This window comes from Nycticebus coucang, chromosome 3 (assembly GCF_027406575.1).
Source record: "Nycticebus coucang isolate mNycCou1 chromosome 3, mNycCou1.pri, whole genome shotgun sequence".
NCBI classification, from domain to species: Eukaryota; Metazoa; Chordata; class Mammalia; order Primates; family Lorisidae; genus Nycticebus; species Nycticebus coucang.
The window spans coordinates 79,024,589-79,036,853 of NC_069782.1; the positions used below are offsets into that span (position 1 = coordinate 79,024,589).

Below are 12,265 nucleotides of genomic sequence, written 5' to 3' on the forward strand. Positions count from 1 at the left end.
AAATTAGAGATTTTACTCTTTTTTTCCATGTCAGGTTAGCAAAAGGTTTATCTGTTTTATTGACCTTTTCAAAAAACCCAACTTTTTTATTTATTGATCTGTTGTATAATTCTTTTGTTTTCAATTTCATTTAATTCTGACCAAATTTTGGTTATTTCTTTTCTTCTGCTGGATTTGAGGTTGGAATGTTCTTCCTTCTCCTGTTGCTTGAGATGTCCCATTAAGTTGTTAACTTCCTCTCTTTCTGTTTTCTTGAGGAAGGCTTGCAGTGCTATAAATTTCCCTCTTAGGACTGCCTTTGCAGTGTCCTAGAGGTTCTGATAATTTGTATCTTAATTGTTGTTTTGTTCCAAGAATTTGGGAATTTCCTTCTTAATCTCATCTATAACCCATCTATCCTTCAGCATAAGGTTATTTAGCTTCCATGTTTTTGTATGAGTATGCATATTCCTGTTGTTATTGAGTTGAACTTTTATTTCATGATGGTCTGAGAAGATGCAAGGAATGATTTCTATTTTTTAAAATTTGATGAGGTTAAATTTGTGACCTAGGATGTGGTCAATTTTGGAGTATGTTCTGTGGGCTGATGAGAAGAATGTGTATTCATTTTTGTTTAGATGAAATGGTCTGTACATGTCTTTTAAATTCAGATGTTGAATGGTTAAGTTTAAATCTAAAATTTCTTTCCTCAGCTTCTTATTAGAGGATCTGTCCAACACTGCTAAAGGGGTATTAAAATCTCTGACTACTATGGAACTGGAGGAAATCAAGTTGTTCATGTCTGTTAGAGTTTCTCTTATAAATTGAGGTGCATTCTTGTGGGTGCATAAATATTAATAATTGAAATCTCATCATATTGAATATTACCTTTAACAAATATGAAGTGTCCATCCTTATCCTTCCTTATTTTGGTTGGTATAAAGCCTATTGTATTTGCGAATAGGATTGCAACACCTGCTTTTTTCTGCTTTCATGTTCCTGGCATATAGATGACCATCCCTTCACCTTGAGTCTATATTTGTCTTTTAAGGTAAGATGAGATTCTTGTATACAGAAGATATCTGGCCTGAGTTTTTGTATCCAGTCAGCCAATCTGTGCCTCTTTAGAGGACAATTTAAACATTCAAATTAATTGAGAATATTGATAAGCTTTTCGAAAGTCTGGTGGACATTTTTAATCCTTTTGTGAGTGTGGAAGTTGGAATTTGATCAAAAGTTTCTGGGTGAATTTACTTTTGTGGTGGAGGATTATGCTGGTCTTTATGGAGGATAGGTCTGAGAATGTCCTAGAGAGCTGGTTTAGTTATGGCAAATTTCTTCAACATGTGAATGTCATTAAAGTTTTTAATTTCTCCATCATAAATGAAACTCAGTTTAGCTGGATACAGGATCCTGGGTTGAAAGTTATTTTGTTTTAGGAGGTTAAAAGTTGATGACCATCCTGTTCTATCTTGAAAGGTTTCAGCAGAGAGATCTGCAGTTATTCTAGTACTCTTCCCCTTGTAGATAATGGTTTTCTTATGTCTGGCTGCTTTCAGAAATTTCTCCTTCATATTAACTTTAGTGAAATTGATTATGATGTGTCTGGGGGATGTCTTATTCAGGTTGAGTCATTTTGGAGTTTTGAAACTGCTATCTGAATTTCATAATCTCTTGGCATGTCTGGAAAGTTGTCTTTCATAACCCCATGAAGAAGAGACTCTGTGCCTTGTGAAGCTACTTTGTCATTTTCGGGGATCAGTATAAGGCGAGTATTGATTTTCTTCGAATTATCCTAGAGCTTTCTAAGAGAATGATCTGTTTTTGCCTCCCATTTCTCTTCCTCTTTGAAAGTTTGGGAGTGTTCAAAAGTTTTGTCTTCAATGTCAGAAATCTTTTCTTCTACTTTCTCCATTCTGTTACTGAGGGATTCTACTGTATTTCTCAGATCTTTGAGGGCTGCAACTTCTTGTCTCAATGTGTCAAAATCTTTGGTTATTTTGTCTTTGAATTCATTGAATTCTTGAGACATCTTTTGGATTGCTGCTTGGAATTCTAATTCGATCTTATTTGCTATCCATATTCTGAATTCGCTTTCTGACATCTCAGCCATTTGTTTATGTATGGGATCTTGTACTGTGTCTTCCTTGTTGTTCCTTGGGGGAGTTGATCTACTCTGATTATTCATCTTGCCAGAGTTTTTCCATTGATTCTTCCTCATGATTGTTTTTAACTATTGCCTCTGGCCATCCTCAGAGTTGGGGAGGTTTCTCACTGAGATTAGACCCCGGTGGGATCACTCTATTATTGCTGGATCTTTGTAGGAAGTGACTCTGTGTAGCTCCTCTGTGACTGCCCCAGCCAGGGAGTTCTAGCTGTGGGAACAGCTCGGGAGTGTGGCACACCCGGATCCAGCAACAGGGTGGGGTATGGTGCACACGGTTCTGGGAGTGTCTGACGTCTGGTGACTTTGGCACAGAGTGCCCAAGATTCCAGCAGTCTCTGGTCAGGAGGAGGGCTCCATGCATAGGCAGGGAGGGCTCCAGAGGGAGGGCCCGGGTTGCGTGTTTACCAGAGTCCCCGGCCAGATTGGCGGGCTGGTATGGAGGCAGGGAGGGTATGGGAGAGAGGTCGCAGGTTGTGTGGCTCCCAGAGTTCCTGGCTGGGTCAGGCGGAGGCCCAGTGGGTGCTAGGTGTGGGTACGTGTTGCTGGCTTGTATGGGTGCTGGTGGAGTCCCCTGGCCTAGGCGGGCACAGGTCACGTGGGCACTGAGTCATGCAGGTGCTGGTGGAGTCCCCTGATCAGGGCAGGCATGGGTTGCTGGCTCTCACGGGTGTCGGCAGAGTCCCCTGGCCCGGGTGGGCACAGGTTGCTGGGTCACATGGACGCTGGGTCACCTGGGCACTGGTTGAGTACCCTGGTCGGGGCAGGCACGGGTCACTTGGTCATTGCAGGCGCTGGGTCACGCAGGTGCCAGAGGTGTCCCTGGCTGGGGGGAGGGTGTGGGGGGCCGGGGGGCTCCACGTGCCCCTGGAGTCTTTTGCTAGGGGAGCACTTGGTCTGGCAGACAGGGAAGGGGGGCACCACTCAAGAACCTCCTCCCTCAGTCTCAGCAGCGATTAGACTTCTGGTTCATCAGGTAAGGGGGGAAGAGTGTAGTGGAAGTTCAGAATGGCAGGTTAGACTGTAGTTCAGTTTTTCTGCCTAGTGAGAGAGTGTTCAGAGTCACAGGAGGGTCCCTCTGAGGAAGTAGTTCCCACTTCCCACAGCATTCACCCATGGGGTGAGACAAGAGGTCCACAGTTCATCGTTTGTCTGTAGAAAACCCGCAGGAGCAGATGAAGAGAAAAAAGAAAGGAGGCAGAAGAACAAAAAGACCACAGCTTTCTTGGGGGAGGAGACGGACCCTTTTCCATTCAGATAAATTTTGTACCTCAAGCTTGGTTTCTTGAAGTCGTAGCTTGCCTTTGCAGAGGTGACCTGCAGTTACTATTTCTCTCTCGGCTGGGCTCCCAGTCTTCAGCTTAATTGGGCTGTTTTTGAACATTATCTTCCCTTTTGGAGAGGAGCCTCTTACCTGAAGATCTTTTAAGGTATGTAGATTCTCAGGATTTATTCACAAATAGTCTAATAGATTATAACTGGATACCACCTAATGTCTTTTCCGTATGAAACAAGGTCTTTTGTAGTCTTAGTCTATATCTGTGTTAGATCATGTGGTCTGTGCTCTTGTTACCAGACTAGTCACTGTTTCTCCAAGGGCACATGTATGCCTCATGGTTTCTACCTAGAATAATACTCTTTCCTGCCACTTTGCTTCCACACACACACTGCCTTTCATATGACTGACTTCTGGTGGCTTAGTAAGGCCCAGTTCAAGTTCTACTCCCTTTTTAGAGCTTTTCTTCCTGTACCCTCAGGTATAATCTAGTGTTTATCAGTTACACTAGGGTCTCTGTACAGCACTCACATTGTGTTTGATTACTTGTCATCTTTTACTCTGCTCACTCCTTAAGGATGAGGCCATTTTTCTGTTCATTTTTCTATTCCAATATCTGGAAAATACTAAATCTTCAATAAATGTTTGTTGAATTCACACATGTTAAAGATATTTTTTCAAAGAAGAATTCTTCAAAGGACAAGGGGTAAATTTTGAGGCTGTTTATATTTTTGTTGTTATTTTAGTTTGTAAGATGATTTATAGGTAGGTTCTAAGAAGTGAATATTCTGTATTTCCTTTTCTATGAAAGAGAAAAAATAATGAAGGTCAGGTGGAAAAGTATCTTTAGAGAATTTAACATTTTTTTAAATCATGCAATTTATTGATTGACATCTCAAATTTGAGTTATTTTATATGATACTTTTAAAAGGGGTCTGGGGCGGTGCCTGTGGCTCAGTCGGTAGGGTGCCGGCCCCACATACTGAGGGTGGCGGGTTCATACCCGGCCCCGGCTGAACTGTAACCAAAAAATAGCCGGGCATTGTGGCAGGTGCCTGTAGTCCCAGCTACTCGGGAGGCTGAGGCAAGAGAATTGCTTAAGCCCAGGAATTGGAGGTTGCTGTGAGCTGTATGATGCCATGGCACTCTACCAAGGGTCATAAAGTGAAACTCTGTCTCTACAAAAAAAATAAATAAATAAAAGGGGTCTGACTTCTTCACTTATATAGGATATTAAATAGCAGGTCAAGTCATGAAGGGGATTTAGGATCATAAGAACTAAACAAAGGCATATTTTTTTGGGGGGGGATTATAGAAACTACATGACTTATATTTTTTACTTTTTAAAGGATTTAGAACATAAGAATTTGCCTGGTGACTTCGCCTTTGGGACTCATTCAAGCAACAGAGAGAAAAACAGATACCGAGATATTCTTCCATGTAAGCTGAAATGGTTTTGATCATTTTTTGGTTCACATTTGGGAAAAGGTAGAAAGAAGATTGTATGGCTTTATGCATAAGACATTTTGGCCTATGACCAGTGTGAAGACCTGTAGTAGTTGGCAGGATTTATTAAATTTTAGGATTTATTCTAGGATATGGTGAGGGTGAAGCTTCTATTTCTGGTGTTTCCTCCAGCCACTGCTGCAGAGTAATTCACAGCAGTCATTCAGCCTTGTTGTTATGCACTGCTCCTTCTCAGACCATGAACCATCCAGAATATAAAGTCCAATAGTCTGAGACAACCACCACTTTCAGCATCCCAAGCCCTGACCACCTTCCCTGGCCATTTTTTAGACACACAAATACAATAGGATTGTGTGTATCCTTTGTTCTGGACAATAAAGCTATCAATCCACTCTCCAACAGAGGCTGCCCTTTGCCTGTCTCCAGAGAATCCTGCATAGTGCTTCTCTACCCTCCCTACCCAGTTACACACAGGATTTGTCCATCTCAGATTTCCAAAGATCAGAAACAAAACACAACAATGCAGTTTTATCTTAGGCAGGAATTCTTACTCCATGACTCATATTCCTTGCAAAGTCAAAATTTTTTCAAACTAAATTTTCCATTTATTTTCCTCTAATTTGAGGTTCCTCCTACATCCTAAATCAGGGGTCCTCAAACTGCGGCCTGCGGGCCACATGAGGCAGTCTGATTGTATTTGTTCCCGTTTTGTTTTTTTACTTCAAAATAAGATAAGTGCAGTGTGCATAGGAATTTGTTCATAGTTTTTTGTTTTTTTTTTTTAAACTATAGTCCGGCCCTCCAACGGTCTGAGGGACAGTGAATTGGCCCCCTGTTTAAAAAGTTTGAGGATGCCTGTCCTAAATCTTGTTTAATGTAATCACCCAACTTTTGAAGCCAGAAAACGTTGGGTCATCTGCAATATCCAAAAAGTTGTTGTAAATCCTTTTGAGTCTACCTTCTTAATACCTCTAGAATCCTCTCCCATCTCTGGATTCCCACTACTGCTGAGATTGAGCCTATTTCATCTCTCAGCTGATTTCTTCCCTCTGTCTTCTGCCTCCCTTTCCCATCTATTCACAGCAGCTACTGAGATGATTTTCCTAAAATGCAAAGCAGAACGTATTGCTGTCTTTTCAAAGCTCTTCCTTGGTGCTTTTTTTTTTTTTTGCTGTCAGGTGAAGTTCCTTGCATGGGCTAAGATGTTCCCCTCTGTGTGCCTCTCTAGCCTCAGCTGCCCTGTAGGACTTCTTTTACATTCTGGAATTCATCATTCTCTTTTTCTTGCCTCCATGGCTTTGAACCTGGGGTTCTTATGAGAACTATCCATCTCCCTTCTTTGATAAGGCAATTCCTACTGTCATTCATAGCTGTCTCAGCTGGGCCTTCTTTATTTTCCCAGGCTTTGTGGTTTTCCAGTAGTCACATAGGACCTGTGACTACCATCTCCCAGTTATCAAACTGAATTTTAATTATTTTTATTCCTGTTTCTCCCACTAGACTTGAGGAAATTATTATAAAAATCAGAGTAGAACATAGTGACTGCCATCATTAGATAAATGCTTACATGTTTAGTTGGTTCATTAAGATCTAAGATAACTATGATTACAAAAGATGAAGAATATTTTCCCAAGATTGTTAAAATAACTTATTCTGTAATTTTAACAGAAGAGTGGGAGAGTGTGTAGAATTACATTGATGAACACTTCTGAAATTAGGGCAATGAACCACTGTTAGATGTTTTAGTAGGTAATGCTAACAATTTGGTACTACTTTGAGATGTCAGAGGTCTCATTTATATAATTTATATTCCTACATGTGTAATTAGCCTTCAATGAGACTGAAAGCAAATAGGCCTTTGAAAAGAGCCTCTTAGGATTATAAGAAGTTCATTTTATGATATAGGGCAAGCATAATGTTTAATCTGACTTGAATTCTTTATTCTAGGTACAAAAAGAGTGACAACTGAAGAGATTCACAGGTGCTAAAAAGTCAAGTTAAATTACAAAAACTGAGAGAAATCATGTAAACGTTTTTGCTTTCCTTAAAACAAAATAAACTGTAATTCTATTATAAGGCCCACTGATCTAACATGAAAATCTAATATGTAATTTAATATGAAAATCAACCTACTTCAGGGATAATCATAGAAAGTTTCTGTCATTTCTTCACCACACATTTCTAGAATTTATATAAAAGGTTCCTAAGGACTCACATCAAGACATCCAGAGAGATCATTTATTTCCCCTCCTCTTCAAATGCTAAGAACATTAAATGGATGAATCCAGATTTTCTTTATTTTTTTTTCTTTGTTTGTTTTCTTGAGACAGAGTCTCACTTTTTTGCCCTCAATAGAGTGCCATATTGTCACAGCTCACAGCAACCTCAAACTCTCAGGCTGAAGTGATTCTCTTGCTTCAGCCTCCCAAGTAGCTGGGACTACAGGTGCCAACCACAACACCCAGGTATTTTTAGAGGTGGAGTCTCACTCTTGCTCAGGCTGGTCTCAAACCCATGAGCTCAAGCAATCCACCCGCCTTGGCTTCCCGGAGTGCTAGGATTACAGGCATGAGCCCCCGGGCCCAGCCATTTCAGATGTCTTTTGACACTGCGAATACAGGCATTCTTCACTTGGCATGACCTCCATAGGCACAAATGTCAGTTCTTTTGTTTAATTAAATAATACCAGTCCCACAACCACATGATTCACATTTCAGTTATCACAATATATTAACTGAGTAATTGCATAAAGTAACAACTATGATTATTAGATTTTCAGTCCACAAGCCTGTATGTAAATAATAGATACACATCATAATCAATCACTAAACATGTTACTTCTTTCAAAATATGTTGGCAATAGCTAACAGCATTTGTTACTCAATTGGCACATAGATAGCAGAGCATGTAGTTGCATTGCCTCTTTGTCTTTCAATGATAAACCCTCATGACATTTCACAAAATTGGATAATCAAAAGACAGAGATGAAACTTCAATAAAGAGATAAAAATTGATAATGCTGAGAATGAGGGCGGCTCCTGTGGCTCAGTCGGTAAGGCGCCAGCCCCATATACCGAGGGTGGCGGGTTCAAGCCCGGCCCCGGCTGAACTGCAACAAAAAATAGCTGGGCGTTGTGGCGGGCGCCTGTAGTCCCAGCTGCTCGGGAGGCTGAGGCAGGAGAATCGCTTGAGCCCAGGAGTTGGAGGTTGCTGTGAGCTGTGTGATGCTACGGCACTCTACCGAGGGCCATAAAGTAAGACTCTGTCTCTACAAAAAAAAAAAAAAAAAAGAAATGCTGAGAATGAAATTTGAAATGAATGTAAATGAAAATATAAAAAAAATAGCTAACTGGGACATATTGGCATAGTCACCACTTTAGAGACTTTAGAGCTACAAGAGAAGGGGAATTTATCAACATGAATGAGGAAAGTAGCTGTGATAAAAAGGGTGTAGGTGACCTCGGGGAAGTGATGCCAGCAAATTGCTTACATAAAGGAACTTTGGAGCTATTTCATGACAATGTAAGTGCAACATATAAAATAGTGGAAGCTAATTCAAACTTAGAATTTAGCCAAGGTTTAGAAAAAAATGCTCATTCTGAATTATAAGTTATGTGAGAAAAAAAAAAAAGACAAACGCTGTTCAAACTAGTTTTTTTTTTTTTTTTTTGAGACAGGGTCTCACTCTTGCTCAGGCAAGTCTCAAACTCCTGAGCCTAGGTGACGCACCTACATTGGTCTCCCAGAGTGCTAGGATTATAGGCATGAATCACTGTGCCTGGCCCAAAACTACTATTGATAATTTCTTTTTGCCAGTTAAATGCTTTAATTCTCAATGTTTGTAATGGTTAAAATTACAGTATTCTAACTAAATATTAGCCTTTCTGTCTTTTCATATCACTTTATGTCTATAACCAGCAATAATGAAGTTTTTAAAAATACATCACAAACATTTTTAAGGGCTATAAAATGATAACTTTTTTTTATTGATTATTAAGATCTTTTTGCATGATTTCAGCTTATATAATAATATTTATGGCCCTGTACTACCATGCAAAACATGATGGCTTTTATTATGTAGTCTGGATATGTTCAAGCATAAAGATAGCAACTTGTATTTCCTTAACACTTTAAAATTTACAAAGCATTTTAAAAGCCGAAAAAAAAAAAAAAAAAAAAAAAGGGAGTGGGGCCATACTTGTATGCCGCTTCTCTGACTCTTGACCTAATGCCATTTCTGTTACTTCTCTCTGGATGATGTTCTACTCAGAACTAAGAAAAATAGTGACTTAGGTATCTATTAGTTTTCACTTTTCAGAGTGTGTTTACATGCTTTCCTTGAACACTATCTATAATAGTGGGGGCAGGGAAAATAGTAATATCTGAATGTAAGGATGCAAGACATTTCAACCTTTCGACAAATGGTCTACACAGTTGTATATTCATATACCAAAAAGTGAACTTTGGCCTTTACCTGACATGTTATACAGAAATTAGTTCAAAATAGATTATTGACCTAACATTAGAATTAAAACCATAAATTGTTTTTTTTATTTTTTATTAAATCATAGCTGTGTACATTGATATATTCATGGGGCATCATTCACTAGCTTCACAGACCGTTTACCAAGTTTCACATATACCCTTGTAAGATGCACCACTGGAAAACCATAAAATTTATGGAAGAAAACCTATGAGAAAACTTTAGCATACTTGGGTTTGGCAAAGTTTTCCTAATAGGACATAAAAACCTTGAATTTTAAAATTAAATTAAGTAAATTAGGCTTAATCAAATTAAAAACAATTTTTTATTATACTATTATAAAAACAAAAAGGCAAATAACAGCTTAGAAGAAAAATAAATAGTAGACATTTATCTGATAAAAGACATTATTTAGCACATGTAAAGAATTTACTGTTATAACTTGAGAAGAAAACAAATAACCTAACAACAAATAACAAAACATTTGAGCAAACACATTATCTAGGAAGATACATCTAGGAAGACCAGTCAAACAAATACATGGAAAGATGCTTAACATCATTAATCATTAGGAAAATTCAAACTAAAACAATGAGATGTCATATCATACCCACTGCAATGGAAGATGATTTAACAGTTTCTTATAAGGATAAATGTACACCTACAATATAATTCAATAGTTCTACTTCTGTGTTTGACTTAAGTGAAATTAAAGCATTAGTCTGTGTAAAGACTTATATATGAATATTCCTATCAGTTTTATTTGCAATACTCAAAAACTTGAATGTCCATCAGTAGGAAGTGGACAACCAAATTGTGGTATACCCACATGATGGGATATGATGCTGCAATAAAGAACAACAAACTAAGGATGCATTCAGAACATAAAAAGTCTCAAAATGATTATGCTCAATGAAAGAAGCCAGGTAAAAGAGTAGATGCTGTCTGTTTTAGACCAAATTATATTATCCCCAAATTTGTGTTTTGAAGTTCTAACCCCCAGTACAAAATATGAACTTATTTGAAGATAGAACCTTTAAAATGGTAATTAAAATGTTGCCTTTGAGGTGTACCCTAATCCAATGCATCAGGTGTCCTTGTGATAAAAGGAAATTAGGACACATAAAAGATACCAGGGACACCAGGGATGCAAAGGCACAGAGGAAAGGCCATGTAAAAACATCAGGAACACAGCCATCTGCAAGCTAAGGAGAGAGACCACAGGAAAACCCAGACTGCCACCACCCTGATCTTTGGCTTAGTTTGTACTATATTGCTGAAAAGGAACACCTGAGGCTATATAATTTAAAAGAAAAGAGATGTATTTCCCTTATAGTTCTGCTGACTGGAAGATTTAAGAACTGGGCATCTGAGGCTCAGGGCTACTTTCACTCCTGGTGGAAGGCAGAGGGGAGCTGGCATCTGCAAAGATCACATGGTGAGAGAGGAAGCAAGAGAGAGGGCAGGTGCTGGGCTCTTTTTAACCAGCTCTTGTGGAACAAAAGACGTGAGAACTCAGCTCACTCCATTAATCCTTATGAGGAATCCACCCCCATGACCCAAATACCTCCCATTAGGCACCACCTTCAACATTAGGGATCTAATTTTAACATGAGGTTTATAGGGGACAAATATCCAAGCCATAGCATTCTATCCCTCACCCCAAATCTCACATTCTTCACACATTATGAAATACAATCATCCCTTCCCTATAGTCCCTCAAAATTGAGAGTCTGGTGTCTCATGTGATTCTCAAGGTAAGTTTCGTATAGCTGTAAGCCAGTAAAATTAAAAAACAAATTATTTACCTCCAAGATACAATGGTAGTAGAAGCATTGGGTAAACATTCCCATTCTAAAAGGGAGAAACTGGCCAAAAATGGGCCAATGGGCTCCATACCAGTCCAAAAGCCAGCAGGGCAGACATTAAATATTAAAGCTCCAGAATAATCTCCTTTCATGCTATGTTCTGCATCCTGGTCACACTAGTGCAATGGGTGGGCTCTCAAGGCCTTGGGCAGCTCCACCCCCAAGGCTTTGCCGGGTGCAGCCCATGTGGCTACTGTCACGGGTTAGAGTTGAATGCCTGCAGCTTTTCCAGGTGAGGTGGCGCACTGCCGGTGGCTCTACCATTCTTCAGTAGGTCAGCCAGCCTGGCCATTGTGTACCTCTCTAAGATAACTCCAACCCAACATCTTCAACAGGCATTGCTTTAGTAGAGGCTTTTGGCAGTGGCTTTGCCCCTGCAGCAGGTTGCTGCTTGGGCTTTGAGACTTACCTGTAATACATTCTCTGAAATGTAGGTGGAAACTGCCAAGCCGCCACACTCTTGCATTCTGGGAGCCTGCAGACTTAACACCATGTGGCTGCCACCAAGGCTTACTTCTAAAGCTCTCAGAAGCAGTGGCCCAAGCTGTACCTAGGTCTGTTTGAGAAGCCACCACCTGGAGCTGGAGTGGTCAGGATATGGAGAGCAGCATCTTGAAGTGGTACAAGACAGGAATGGACAGGGCAGTGGTGCCCCGGGTCTGTCCCCCCAAACCATTCTATTCCTCTAGGCCACAGGGACTGTGATGGGAGGGTGCCCTTGAAGATTTCAGAAATGCCTTCAGAGATTTTTCCCTATTATCTTGATATTAGCATTTCATCTCCCTTTTAGTCATGGCTATTTGTTTAGCAAATGATCTCTCAGCACCCCTCACCCCCACCCCCCACCTTAAGAGTCGTCTCCTGAAAATATTCTCCTTTTCTTTACCACGTAGACAGGCTGTGAATTTTCAAACTTTATGTTCTGCTTTCCTTTTAATTATTAATCCCAGCTTCATATCATTCCTTTCCTGCTTTAACTAATCATAAACTGTTAAAAGTAGCTGAGCTGCTCCTTTGCTGCTTAGGCA

The 12,265-nt window shown here is 39.8% G+C and overlaps 1 protein-coding gene across 1 annotated transcript in view; it reads left to right on the forward strand.

Moving 5' to 3' along the window:
- Window positions 1-12,265, forward strand: part of PTPN20 (protein tyrosine phosphatase non-receptor type 20) — a 97,024-nt gene that overhangs the window by 52,499 nt on the left and 32,260 nt on the right. Inside the window, exon 4 of the mRNA XM_053584838.1 lies at window positions 4,769-4,859. Coding sequence (XP_053440813.1) covers window positions 4,769-4,859 — 91 coding nt within the window. The remainder of the gene's footprint in view (window positions 1-4,768; window positions 4,860-12,265) is intronic.